Below are 14,784 nucleotides of genomic sequence, written 5' to 3'. Positions count from 1 at the left end.
TCCCATTCATCAAGACCGTCCAATATAATCAAGCATTTTTTCTCTACGTAAAACTTCCTCTAGTTAGTCCAGAAGTAGGAAGTTTCCTCGAAATTTTTTGTTTAATCATATCGTCAATGTTACAGACAGAGGGTACAGTCTCTTAATAAAAACCAAAAATAAGAACTTGAAGTCAAATAACGTCTTTAACTCGTCGTCTTTTAAAACAGGCGTAGTTTTCATCGTGACAATGAGCTTGACACCACGTGACTGCAAAGATATTTTGAGGGAAAGCAGTTTTTTTTCCGAAACCTGCCATCAGCTGATAAATACATTTCTTGTTGCATCTCCACTTCCGGTTGAAAACAGGTCTTTCAAAGACTTGATCGGTGTTCTTTCCTCTTCATGACAAGTTAGGGATTTCTGTTTTACGGCGACTATATCAGGCATCACGTAGAACCCAGCTAAAGGTGTCTCTATTTCTTCAAGAAGCGGTGACAGAGGTATTGAACTACACCTTTTTCTGTAGAATTTAATCAGGTCGCCTTGAAGTTCTGAAAAGAAAGTAAAAAAGTGTTTATCAGCGACAATCTTTCTATATAATATATAAAATGCTGAGGTGTTACTAACTTCAATTTTGCATAGTTAGGAACGAATAATGCATAATGACAAATAAGAAGTAGATATGTAATATTATATTCAGATGCTATGTTTAACATTAACAATGCATAATTAAAGCTAAACTTTGTTTTAATAATTGCATAAATTCATATGCAAAAACGAAGTATTTCCATCGTTATAATTAATACATTGTATGCTTGAAAATAAGCATTTTCCTTCTTCATTCTGAACCCGAAGAATTGGTGGGGGAGGGTCAAGCTAAAGAAGAAAATATTTCTTCTATAGTTCATTGTATGAACAAACACCAAGAAAGATATATGTTTAACATGTTTGAACGGGCGTTTTAAAATGATATTTTTACATTAAAAATATGAAGACAAATCTTGATCAAATGATATTTTTACATTGAAAATATGAAAACAAATAGTTATCACGGAGGGGAAATAAGAAGGGGGAATTTTCGAGAGTATTTCCTCCTGATTTCTCCATCATTTTAATTTTGCCTTATCGGAATTCCTCGGCTATTATTCATAATCAGACTTAATACGGACTATTGTTTGATTTTATTAACCTGACGATAGCATACTTATGAGACTGATTATACGATCAAAGCACACAATATATAGATATACTGTAGATTTTCGGCAAAGCACCTTATAACATGTGATTACATTTATGTGTTTCTTGTAATATCCCTGTAGTTATACTGAGCGTCTTTAAAAGCAATAAGGGGGTACCCCTAGCCCGGTTATTTTTTACCCCTTTTTGTAAAAACTTGGTCCCCTTTCTATTTTTAAAAATATTAAAAAAAAAAATAAAGAACGAAACCCCATGAAACAGTTTTTCCTCCCGAACCCCTGACCCCTCGTAACCCGGAAATCACCCTTTAAAAAAGTGGTTTATAACACCTTTATACTGTGAAATTTTTAAAAAAATTAATTTTTTATTTTCCTTTTAAAATTATCCCTAAACCCATACATGGATATAACCGAAATTGGATCGAAAAATTTTAAATTAAAACCTTTTTTTTAAAATTTATTCATATTTGGGCCCGGGTCCCCTAAAATCAGACCCGTAAAGTAATTTCTACCCACGTGATTTTATATGTAAAACACAGAGTGTAATCTTTGATAAAGAATACGATGTAAATATTTGACATTCAAAAAAGCCTGTTTCGGTACAATTTTGATTGAAAATGTCTGACAACCATGTTCAAATCAAATTATATAAACATACTGGACCCTATGTCAACAGGTTGGCATTTTGCACTTTCGGTTTCTTAAACCATAAGCTTAATAATGCATTGTTTACTTTTATATCTATGAATTTACTTAATTTCGGTAGACTTATACTCTATATTTTGGGAGAAGAAAAAACTTAGTCATCAACTCCCAGCATTGAATTGCTATTAACATGGTTAGTTACCTGCTAGGTTAGACCAAATTACCATACACATACTATTCAAGAATGATAGATGATGTGTTTTAAAGTAGGCAAATATTCAATTACCCATTTAAATGGCCAAACACAATCACATCTTCTCGGCCCTTTCCACCAAACTTTGGATAAGTACATTGGACACAATTGACTATTGTGTCAGAGGGACATTAAAATGGTTTTTTGAATAATTGTCTACTTTGAAACACATCATCTATCGAGTCACCGTACCTGTGCTTGACCAGCCCAATTGCTCGACCAATACTTCCATTTGCGTACGATTTATGCGTTATTTAAGTGAGAAAAAAAACGCTCGGAGATTATTTATGCTATTTATACCTGACCTGTAACCTCTACACTCAAAGTTTGGTAGAACTTGTCAGTTTTGCAGACGATAATAAACAGTACAAAAATATATGTCTATAATAAAAGTTGCAGTAAAAACTATTTAAAGGACTGAAATAATGATAATTTAGGGCAAATTTGGACAATGCTTTGTTAAATTTCCTTTACTCTTAAGTTTTCAATTGAGTTCAATGGGAAAGGCTCCCACAAATCATCAAAACCCGGCTTCCCATACAAGGCAATGGCTACAACATGTAAACAAATATGGCAGCTGTCCGGTTACAAATAGGGAACACATCACTGAAAGGGCAGACCAACTGTATATTACATTAAGTATCACACTTTACTATGTTTGCAGTGATAAGTAATCTCACCCCCCCCCCCCCCCCACATTAATTTTCCTACCTATCATATTTATCTCATATTTATATCCATACACACTAAAACAGAAATGTTCCAAAATATTTTTGAAATAAAATTGTTAAACACAAAAAGTCATATCTGTTTTTCAAAAATAAAAATTCTGATAAAAAATAAAACCACCTGGTCGAGCATTGGTTACGTGGCTTGAAAAATATACTGGTTTTAGGCCCTATGTACAACTCCGTGGTAAATGGTATCCTGATCTGTGTCATTATATTATGAGTTTTAAAGGCCCAGCTTTGTAACAAAAATAAGTTTCCGATCAATATTTTTGTTTTGAAAGAGTTTTTTCTGGATTTTGTGAAATACTAGTTGAGCACTGGTCCGGTGACTTACCTATTCATGTTTATCCTTCATTATCTGATTTTTTACATTTTTCATGGATAATATTAGATGTTTAAATGTAAAAATATGAAATGTTAAATAACTTTTTTCAAGGCTAGCCATCTGAAGGTCACTAGACTTTGGTTTTTCAGCGTATAACATAAATGAGTGGTAAATATCTAATCGAAACCGTTAATAACAGTGGACTATAATTATACATGTATAACATCATAAGTCAACAATAATTTGACATAAAATAAAACAATAAATTGTCGTCTGCTATTACTTCCGTGACAAAATAACATAATTATTGTAAAGACATTTTTTAAAACAGTCAAAACATAGAATAAATAAATTTTCAGTAAATCAAAATCTTACCATTTCTATCACTACTACTACAGAATTCGCATCAAAAACAAACAAAAAGGAAAAATGTTTAAAAATGTTCCATCACTGGTGAATATGCGCGGACAACTGAAACGAACATTATATATCTATAAATAGAAATTTATTACTTTTTGACAAGCATAGCCAACTAGGGGAGGAGCCAGGATTTAAGGTAAGACAGTGCATACTATCACGGGTGAGGAACGGTTACACGAAGGATGGAGTTATTATGATAACTTGTCACGCAGTTCATGGAAAACGTAACAGATTTCGTCGGAAAACTTTATTGTAGTGAAAAATTGAAATATAGTTAAATGGGGAGTTCAAGTGTTAAATTAAACTTTGATGATTAAAGACATTTTCTGCAGTTTTATGAAAAATTAATCCTTTCATAGAATTTTCTAAATTTTTTGTATGATGAGTAAAATTTAATGACGAATTTAAAAATAAAAAGAAAAATATCTGTTGACGTGTTGGATTTCTTGTAAAATGGCACTTTCCATGGTAACCGTCTATCTAAATACTGTCAAAATAGCCTAACTGTGTTATAACGAATAGAAAATGTATAAGATAGCTTAAAACACACAACGAGCATTGTTTTATGCAAAGATAATCTTATCTAATGATTCTGTATGAAACAAATGATAATCTGAACATATTTCTTTAAAAAATGAGTTTTCCATGTTCCTCAACCGAACAAAAAATGAGAAAAATAAACATGAATTCTGAGAATAATTAGAGATATTGAAAAAAGTGTTTCATAGGATTTTCTGATTTTTTTTATATGTAGTGTAAAATTTAATGACAAATTCAAAAAGAAAAAGAAAAATATATGTTGGCGTGTTGGATTTTTTGAAAAATGGCAGTTTCCATGGTAACCGTATATCTCAAAATTGTCAAAATAGCTAAACTGTGTTATAATAATGTATAAAATAGCTTATTACACTCACAATAAACATAATTTTATACAAAGCTTGCTTTATCTTAGGGTTCTGTATAAAACAAACGACAATTGGAACATATTTCTTCAAAAAATAAGTTTTCATGCTTTATAACTAAACAAAAAATGAGAAAAATTAACATGAATTCTGTAAAAAAAGCTATCAAGAAATTTCTTTCATAGAATTTTCTACATTATTGATATATCAAGTAACATTTGATGGTGGATTCAAAAATAGAAATAAAATATATATGTTGACGTGTTAGTTTTTTGTAAACGGGCAGTTTCCATGGTTACCGCATATGCCAACTGTCAAAATTACCACGCTTTCTTAAGAAATATCCGTGTTATACTAAATGTATTGTCAAATATACAACAAAAACATGTTGTAATAAAAATTTCTTTTTCTTTGGATGTCATATTAAGTGAATGATATTGAATATCTTTATAAAACATATCTAGGGCCATATTATTTTTTCACTCGACTAACATACTCGAACAGTAAGCAAGTATTCAGAAATTTACAAAGAAAATAATGAAATTCGGAACATTTCTTAGATATTAATTTTGTTTTTTTTATTCAACACTTTTAAAATATATCAATTTAAACTTCTTTGCCCAGTTGTCTGCCAGTAATCAAGTCGCGACGCACTTTCGTCACTATACCACAAGTGGGTGGGGTAACGCGCGCAGAATTATCATCAATGATGTCGTACTAATGCTTGGAGAAATCCTTTATGTGATGTTGTCTAAACGACCTCTTATTCTTTTGAACCGATCTCCTTTTGAACTATTAGAAATATCTATTCTGTATTATTTACTCATTATTTGCTTATAGCCGAAATTTAAACACTTATCCGAATACTATTCAACTTGACCTTCATTTGAAGAGTAATTATCCGTGATTATCTTTCAAATTTGTATTTTATTTCAGAAAAAAACTTGAAAGTCAATTTTTCATCGCCTCTTGTTTAAAATCTGGTAGTTTTGTGTAAAAATTCCAAATTACTTGCTCACTCGAACATACTGACCTTTTTTATTTATGATCTTCTTATCTAATTATAATGGAAAGTTGCAAATGTAATGCCCAGGCTAATAGATTTATACCAGATTTTCCAAATGTCACGGAGTTCTTGCGATAACTCTGAAAATGTCCTACAGTTCTTATGATAACTTTTGTTACTGCCAGTGTGTTTCAAGATTGTGCTATATGTTACGGCACGTTTTAGCGTATTTAATTATTTAATAAGTGGTAAATCATTATGAAGCGTAAAGTACGTAGTACGCTTATCATTTGCACACAAATTTGGTTATATAACGTTGGTTTTGGTTGTTCAAGAGAGTTTTTCTTATCTCCGTTTCTTGTGGTTTTTTCTTCTCAATTTATATAACTTTTTACTAACGCATGTTTTGTAGACTGAAAAAGGCTAAATATAGACCATTAACATACAGGATAAAATATGCTTTGAATTCAATACTTAAGCATGATGTCTTCATGTATACATTATTCCTGGCAGTTTAAGTAACAATATGTTATTGGTCTGCCGAAACAAAATATATGTTAATGGTTTGCAGCAAAATATGAAGTAGTATGCACTACAGTAGGGTGAACGTTTCGGTTGTCAAAAACAGCGTTTTTCGTGCGTCCGTTTTTCGTGTAACGTGCGTGCGTATAGCGTGCAACGTGCGTTTGCTGAAACGCTTTCTCAAGCGTGCATCGTTTTCAAGCGTTTAACGTTTTTCGTTTTCCGTGTATCGTTTTTCGTTTATCGTGCGTCTGAAAGCGTGCGTTTCTTATTTAGCGTGCGTCTGCGTTCGTCTAAGCGCTTAAGTACCGTGTTTTGCGTCTGTTACTTTTCAGAAGTAAAAGAATATCTTAGATAGATATATTATGTAAATTTCTTGTTTCTTAAACATGTAAGAGATGTTCTGTGTCCCTGTCAAAGAATAGAAATATTATATAAAGAAGTATTATTGTGATGTTTACATTTAAGTTTTAAAGTTTGTGACCTCGCGATGAATACTGGTCAGATTTCTACATGCTTTACGCCGAAGATTAATTAGTTTTAATCCTAGTTTACATACGCATATAAGATTTAGTTACTAATTAATTGCAACATTTTTGATATTAAATTCAGCAAACAGGTGTTTATATGCGTACCAATATATATTAGATATGAAGTTCGTCAGACATCAAATGATGGTAATCAGACTAGCACCCCACCCCCTTTACAAGTTCATCTTCTGACTTTTCATCAAAGACTGTCCGAACCCGATCCGAATCCTATTTAGGGTGATAATTATTTTAGAAAGTTCCTCCCTATTTTTTTGACAGATTTATATTGATATGTAACAGCCTGACAGGGACTCGAACCCCTGACACTCGGAATACCATTCCGCGGCTCTTGAGTTCCTCCGAGCTATTCGGCCGCTTACACGTTTACTTGTTAAAATACTGAATAGTTATAAACATACAGTGTATGCAAATATTTCTTCGAATTTCCCAGGGTTACTTAATTAGCATTGTGATTTAATTTCTACCTGGGCTATACAAATGTTATATCAGTCACAGAGTGAGAAAAAAGTGCATCCTGACAGGGACTCGAACCCGTAACCCTCTAAATACCGTACCGCGGCTGTACCGACATTTATTAATAGTTTCATTATTTGTACATGTAAAGTGAACATTTTACTAATTATACATTGTATCATTTCTATATTTTTGTACAAATAAAAATAGCTAGATTTTTTTCTAGATAAATTCTATGGTGGCTAAAATATACCATGATGTACTTTTTAGACATGTTATCACAACAGACAGGCTAAGCCACCCTTTACAAAATTCCCCTATCTGTCAGCTCATTATCAAAGCATAGACTACTATTTTTGTATGTGGCCTGGGCTTTTAAAGCCCTTTATTTTGTTTCAAGATCTGTCTGACAGTTATATTAATAAATATATGTTTTGTTAAATAATGATACCTTGATTAGGGATTTCTATGAATTTCAACCAGTCCAATCAAATAAATGAGCCGCGTCACGACAAAACCAACATAGTGGTATGGCGACCAGCATGGATCCAGACCAGCCTGCATATCCGCGCAGTCTGATCAGGATCCATGCTGTTCACTTACAAACCGTATAACAAGTAGAGACACTGTTAGCGAACAGATGCGCAGGCTGGTCTGGATCAATGCTGGTCGCAAACCTATTATGTTGGTTTTATCGTGACCCGGCTCAAATATATCTTAATCTTATATGAGGTCCATATTATAACCCACTTTGATATACATATATAGCTTTTTTTATTTTTATTCTGTATATTATCTAAAATCACTTTAAAGATTTATCAATCCGTAACCATTACTTAACATAATACCCCTTTAAGATACCCGAGATGAGCCTGTGTCGCCCTTTGCTAACTTAAAAGTATATAACCTATCCATATATAACCATATAATTCTTTGAAGATTTTTCTCAGCTAGGTATGCTGTAGTCCCAAGTCACTTGTTTAACTTCCCTCAAGTAAGTTATAACCTCAAAACTGATAAAATTCTAACTATAATATACTTAAATATCACCTATGTATTTATTTAAATTTACAAAAACCCATTTTGCATACTTATATCTTTTGGGACCTGTACAATTTCAATTGATTGTAATTTTAATTTTCCTACAATATAACTCAATCCAAATAAACTTTATTAATTAAAAGCTTTAATTAGATGACTTAAAAAAGAAGATTTCAATAATTGACCATGAAAAATATAAATATTATAGTAAATTCCATGTGGACCCCAACTATTAAAGAAAGCAGTGCCACATAAAATGTTGATACACTGGGTAATTTTACCTTAAACTTAACCTCTTAGGAAATGATACAGAATTTTTTATATAACATAAATCTTTTATATTAATATACAAACATATTTAATTGACTAAAATAAGGTAGTCCTAACAAATTTCATTTCAAAATATGAGAATTATGGTTAATCTCCTAAGATGCCTAAATGTCCTAGAAAATGCACTAAATCACTACAAAATATGAAAATTTTACCTAATTATAAGAGTCTTGGAAATTAAACAAAGCTACAAGAGGAACATTAATCTATCATATTAATTAACAAACGTATCTAATTGACTAAAGTAAGGAAGTCCAACCAAATTTCATTACAAAATATAAGAGTTATTGCAATTTTCCTGAGATACCTTACTGTCTTAAGATAGAACTCTAATTTACCACAAAATGGGGATTTTTACCTTATTATAACAGCCTAGGACATGAAACAGAATTATAAGTGCAACATAAATCTATTATATTAATTAACAAGCATATCTAATTGATTAAAGTAAGAATATCTCAATAAATTACATTTAATATTAAAAAAAATATGGCTTATTTCCTATGATGTATGACTATACAAGCTAACACACTAATTCATTAAAAATGGGAGTAATATTACCTGATTATAACCTCATGGTAAATGAATCAAAGTTAGTTAAGCAACATAGTATTATTATATTAAGAAATACCTACATCAAATTGACTTATATAAGAAAATCCCAAAAAATTTCATTGAAAATTAAGAAATAATGGCTAACTTTCTATAATGCCTTATTAAAAACTTTACCACACTAAATCATTGAAAATTTGGGTAAGTTTACCTATTTATAACCTTCTGGTCAAGTAAAGCCAAATAATGTTATGTCGTAGGGTTCCTGTTTCCTAATAAAGGAGGGGTTGTTTTGGCCTGTAATGGCACGGAAACAAATAAACAATTTACTTAGGATGAAAGAAAACGCAAACACAGCTACTTGGTGGCGCAAACCAATGGAAGTGTATTCAATGTGCGCATGCGTGACTTCCAATCCGGGTGAGTAAATGTTAGGAGGCCCGTCCAGAAGAAATTAGTTGTTATGCATTATATAGAATGACATTAAGTGTTACATGTTGCAATGAATGAAAAGGATGAATGAAAATGAGAAAAATATGGGGGATGAATAGGACAAATATATAGGACATATATGATATAACAAAATGACAAACGTACAGGGAATATATAACGACACAATATATAAGACATACATACAAACAATAAATTATACATGTCGGTATATTACCCTCGTGACAGTTATACTATCAAGTACAACTACATCTAATTGACTAAAATAAGAAAACCCCATTGAATTATATTGACAATGAAGAAAGATAGGGTAAATTTTCTATGATGCCTATTTGTTCAAGCAAATACATTACATCTTTAAAAATGGGAATAATTTTACCTTATTATAACCTCCTAGGAAATGAAACTAAGTAAGGCAACATATTACTATAATATTGAGTAACAATTACATCTGTTTGATTGATATGGAAAAAAATCCACCAAATTTCATTAAAAAATAAAAAAAGGTATGGCAAATATCCTATAATGAAGATCCACTATCAGTAAGGAAGTGTTCCCTTCCCTGTCAGGGGACCATTACTGGCATGGTATATGGAATCACAAAAAGGATACTGTAAAACTGATTTTTTCATTTCTACAGCTAAGAACTGTTCACTATTGACGGGAGGAGTATGCAAGCGGACTGATAGCTTAGCCGGAAGTCAGCTTCGACATTGTATTCAAGGGGTCCCGGGCTCAAGTCCCAGTCCGGCTGCATATTTAAAGTGTGTCTTTACACAATGTTTGTATAACGCTAATGACGTCATGTCAATTATATGCACAGATGTGCAATACCATATTTACGGAGTGGCAAAATTGGCACCGGTGTGTGATAAAGCATTATATCATCACACACCAGTGCCAATTTTGCTACTCCATAAATATGGCATTGTACGGCCATGCATATATTTTGACGTGACGTCATTAGCGTTATACAAACATACAGTAGTGTAAAGACATGCTAAATGTTAGCGTTAAACTATAGGCGCGTCAAAGAAAAATGACTCTGATTTCACTTTAAACGGTCTTTATTTTTAGTATGTGTTAAATAGAATAATATACTCCCTGGGCGGCGGGTTATCCCTTTTGGCGGTTTTTGCCTCCCAGTTAGTTCCTTTCGGGAATCTTTTATTAAACTATGTTATGAAATCTATTTGTGTATTTAGTATAAATAATGCTGATTTATGGCATTTTAAATAAATGCCCGATTTCCATTCAAATCATGTGTTGTTTTCCCTTTGTTCCCTAACGAGTTCGACCTATCCTGTGATTGTAACCCTGATCTTGGACAATACATAAATAATATTTTATGCCCACATAAAAGATTTTATGTCATTGGACCCTATTTGTGACGTCAGGAACTTAACGATGTTAATCAGAATTTAGCTAGACGCATAAATTATGCTATTACCCAATCAGATGTTTACATTTAAACATGTGATCCTTCTAAGCCAATGGATATACAGATAAGCCATATCTTTGTTCATTTTGGCGTACATTGGTTTGGTACCAAATTTTTAAAGAAAAAATAAAACCACCTCCTCCAACTCCACCACCTCTTTCAAATGTTGCCAAGATCAGGGTCCATGAAAATATGATACATGCTTTTTTACTTATTCTTGCTCTAAAATTGATCTAGTCTCCTTTGTTTTCTTGTTAATACATCAGGTCTTATGTTATTACATCTTGATTCTTTGTAAGGGCGGTTTTTGCCTCCCAGTTAGTTCCTTTCGGGAATCTTTTATTAAACTATGTTATGAAATCTATTTGTGTATTTAGTATAAATAATGCTGATTTATGGCATTTTAAATAAATGCCCGATTTCCATTCAAATCATGTGTTGTTTTCCCTTTGTTCCCTAACGAGTTCGACCTATCCTGTGATTGTAACCCTGATCTTGGACAATACATAAAATATTATATTAAATTTGTGTATGTTCATTACTGAATTTATTGCACTCATTGAATAAAGTAAATATTATGCTCACCAGCTAGAGGTCGCATAATATAATTTTATTCAACTAGTGCAATAAATTCAGCATTGAACTTACACTCATTCAATATCCTCTTTTTAATACATATTAAGCGCACGTCAATTAATTTCAATTTTAAGTGATATGAAAAATAATTTCTGTTGCGCTGTCTTTGTAAATCTAATAACTTTACATCAAAACCGGTTTCCTTATTTTCCTCATTTTTTTACTCTTGACTACTGTTTCAGACCTAAAATAAAATTGCGTTCTTAATATTTATATATACTCATATATTGTAATGCCCTAGAAATTTTACCTTTTTTGTGATTTCACTGGATTTCAGTAGACTGTTTATTTCTACTTTCACTTTCGTTTTGAGAAGATTTTACTGGCGACAAGACAAGATAAATTATGCGGTGTCCTAATGAAACATACAGGACATCAACTTAAATCTACGTATTGTGCCAGCAATTTAATCATTCCTGATTCTGGAAGCTTTTCCCTTAATGTTATCCATTTCCCTCAATGTTATCCGTGGTAGAATCCTGTGTTTTTAATCTGTTTTCGTGACTTCTGTCAAAATAGTTTATTCCTTTATTTTACACTCAAGATTATATAGTTCGATTGTTTATGATGCAGCCTCACTTAAAATATAGATATGCCTCATAAATCCATCTGAATTTAATTGTTAGCACTGTATATTTATAAAAATTTGCAATGCATAATTCAATGTCAGCCATGTTGGACTATTACGTAGAGATTACGTAGTGAATGCAAGGGATAGTTCTTTATTTGATTGCGCATAAAAACTAAAAAGGAACACGTTATCCTAACTATTTTACTTTCGATATTAGCGCACGATAGCTTATAAATATTTCTAAAAATCATTTGTTGAGGCTGTGACAAAAAATAATTTCGGTGTTAGTTTGAGTGCATTTCAGTTCTTACATAAACTCGTTTAAAATACATTTCTAGCTACCATACTGGCATGCGAGCAGTTCCCGTACAGAAGCAGTACCCGTATTTTTCATTTAAATGCTTGATTTTTACTTGCAATCTTCAAAAATTCATTTCAAATCAAGCAGATGCATAAAAGAGACAAAATCTAAGTGTCAGTTCGGCAGTACGTATAAAAGTCTCATTTTAAATCACTTTCACCTGTGCGTTGTCAAAACGTGACCTTGTTTTCACTGGGGGATTCCGTCCTTATGTGCGCATGCGCTAAAATACTTACACTTGAGGCCTATTAAAGGGTTTTCCACTAATACCACCTGTTTACAGATAAGAAGGCAATGTGATGAAAACTTGGTTAATTATCAGAATTTTGATCAATATTACTATATTAAATAATTTTATGGCTTTGGTGCGTAAAATATCATGCATACAAGCATGCCATTGTATGAGAATGCGTTGGGGTAATGGCACCGGGTAATAGATGCCAGTGTTTAGTCTACGCTCTATTTCCTGAATTACATCTATTTATCTCTTAGAAAATGGTCTGTTCAACAATTATAATTGAAAAATACATCCGATATAACAAAATTGTATGATTATAATTGGTTTAATTTTATGTACGGGAACTACTTCTCTTCATACAAAATAATGGATAATTTCGGTACCCCATATGAGGCCTCATAACTAAGGGTTATTCTATGTTTAGAACATGATGGAATTTCCATGATTTGTGTGACGAGCCGAATAGTGATGTGTTACATTCAAAATTTGGTGAGTGAGCGTAATGAATAATAATGTTTAAGTAACTACGATTTTTGTACGGGAACTGCTCGCATGCCAGTATAGATCTATATGATAATCAAAATTTATCGCTAAACGATCTACATGTAGCTAAAGTTGTTAAAAACCTAAAATGATTACGATGTTTTAATAAATGTTTAGAAACGTTTTCATTTTGCGTGCGTTTTAGCGTGCGTATATCGTTTAGCGTATTTCGTTTAGCGTATATCGTTTTGCGTGCGTCTGCGTATTTCGTTTCGTTTTGCGTGCGTATAACGTGCGTTCGTATAGCGTGTAACGTGCGTTCGTATAGCGTGTAACGTGCGTTTTGCGTGTAAACTGACACGTTCACCCTACTGTAACTTTATCTACATTTAATGAGGTTGGGGTCATCTTCAGGAATTCAACTGCTATTTTGATTTCTGAAAGGTATTAATTTTTGCCATATAGACGTAGAAAAAATATGAGAACGATATAACAGTTTTCGTGCACTGCAGTTATTGTCGTGAGAGTAATTGATAAAAAAACATGAATAATATTATTATATATATCACTTGAAGGTGAAATATGTCTCAAATAAGAAAACAAAAGAAAAAGCCGTGTAACCGGCGTGTCGTGTAGTGACGACTCATCATACAGTTACATAAGTAACGTAAAACCGGCGCACGACAAAAAAAAGGGTTAGTTCATTACTTTGATGCATCACAGTATCCTTTAAACACTACATATAAGGGAAAAGAGTGTACACGTACGTATTCCTGACGTCACTAGAAAATATGACGTCATTCGCCCTATTGTAACGTTTTTGTGTGGTCGTTAAAGAGTTGATAAATTGGTATTTGGGCCTCGTATTTTTTGTAATCATTTTTTTAAATCAATAAATCTATTAAATGGCGCCGTAACTTTATATAAAGAAGTGTTCATAATTTAGTTTGGTAACTATATTTTTCTACACATCAAAGGACAGCTGAAGGGACGGAAGTTCAAAACACTAAATGATCTTCAAAATGCAGTGTTCTGAATAATTTGTACAATTCCAATATCCTTAAGAACAAACATTTTATATTGATTTTATATCCTTTTAACTCCAACCATTTCTCGTTAAACATAGTATTACAGAAGGTCATTTGAGCCGTGCCATGACAAAACCAACATAATCGGTTTGCGACCAGCATGGATCCGGACGGATGCGCAGACTGGCCTCGATCCATGCTGGTCGCAAACCCATTGTGTTGGTTTTGTCATGACGCGGCTCATTTTATTCTAGTAAGGATGCTAATGAATTTTCCTGTACTTTATTGATACAAGACATTAGCAAACTTGCATATCAAGTTACATTCTATTAAAATAAGTTCACGTTTTCAATTATTATGTTTCGGCAGGTGAAGAAATCGTGTGTACATAAAAAAATAAAATAAAAAAAAATTATAATAAACACCGCCTAGCGGGAGTCACACTCGAAATTTTCTTACTCATCGGATGACACAAAGTAAGGAATACTCCAACAAAACATTAACAACAACATATTGTTATGAACTGGAACGGGAACGGAAACATGATTTTTTCCGCAAAAAGTCCAGCGTATAACACAGTACAGTCAAACTGGTAAATAAGGACCATCCAAAGAGAGAACATGCATGGCATTGAATGACAAAAGGTATTTATTAGGAATGTACATTT

At 32.3% G+C, this 14,784-nt stretch overlaps 1 protein-coding gene across 1 annotated transcript in view; it reads right to left on the bottom strand.

Annotated features, from left to right (window-relative positions):
- Positions 1-297: 297 nt before the first annotated feature.
- LOC132749592 (structural maintenance of chromosomes protein 2-like) overlaps positions 298-14,784 on the bottom strand; it is an 80,300-nt gene continuing 65,813 nt past the window's right edge. Inside the window, exon 3 of the mRNA XM_060739411.1 lies at positions 298-533. Coding sequence (XP_060595394.1) covers positions 298-533 — 236 coding nt within the window. The remainder of the gene's footprint in view (positions 534-14,784) is intronic.

Source organism: Ruditapes philippinarum, unplaced genomic scaffold (genome assembly GCF_026571515.1).
Source record: "Ruditapes philippinarum isolate M1 unplaced genomic scaffold, ASM2657151v2 ctg7975_1_1_1_1, whole genome shotgun sequence".
Taxonomy (NCBI): domain Eukaryota; kingdom Metazoa; phylum Mollusca; class Bivalvia; order Venerida; family Veneridae; genus Ruditapes; species Ruditapes philippinarum.
Note: the sequence above shows the minus strand (reverse complement) of the source record. Positions and strands in the feature narration are given on the sequence as shown.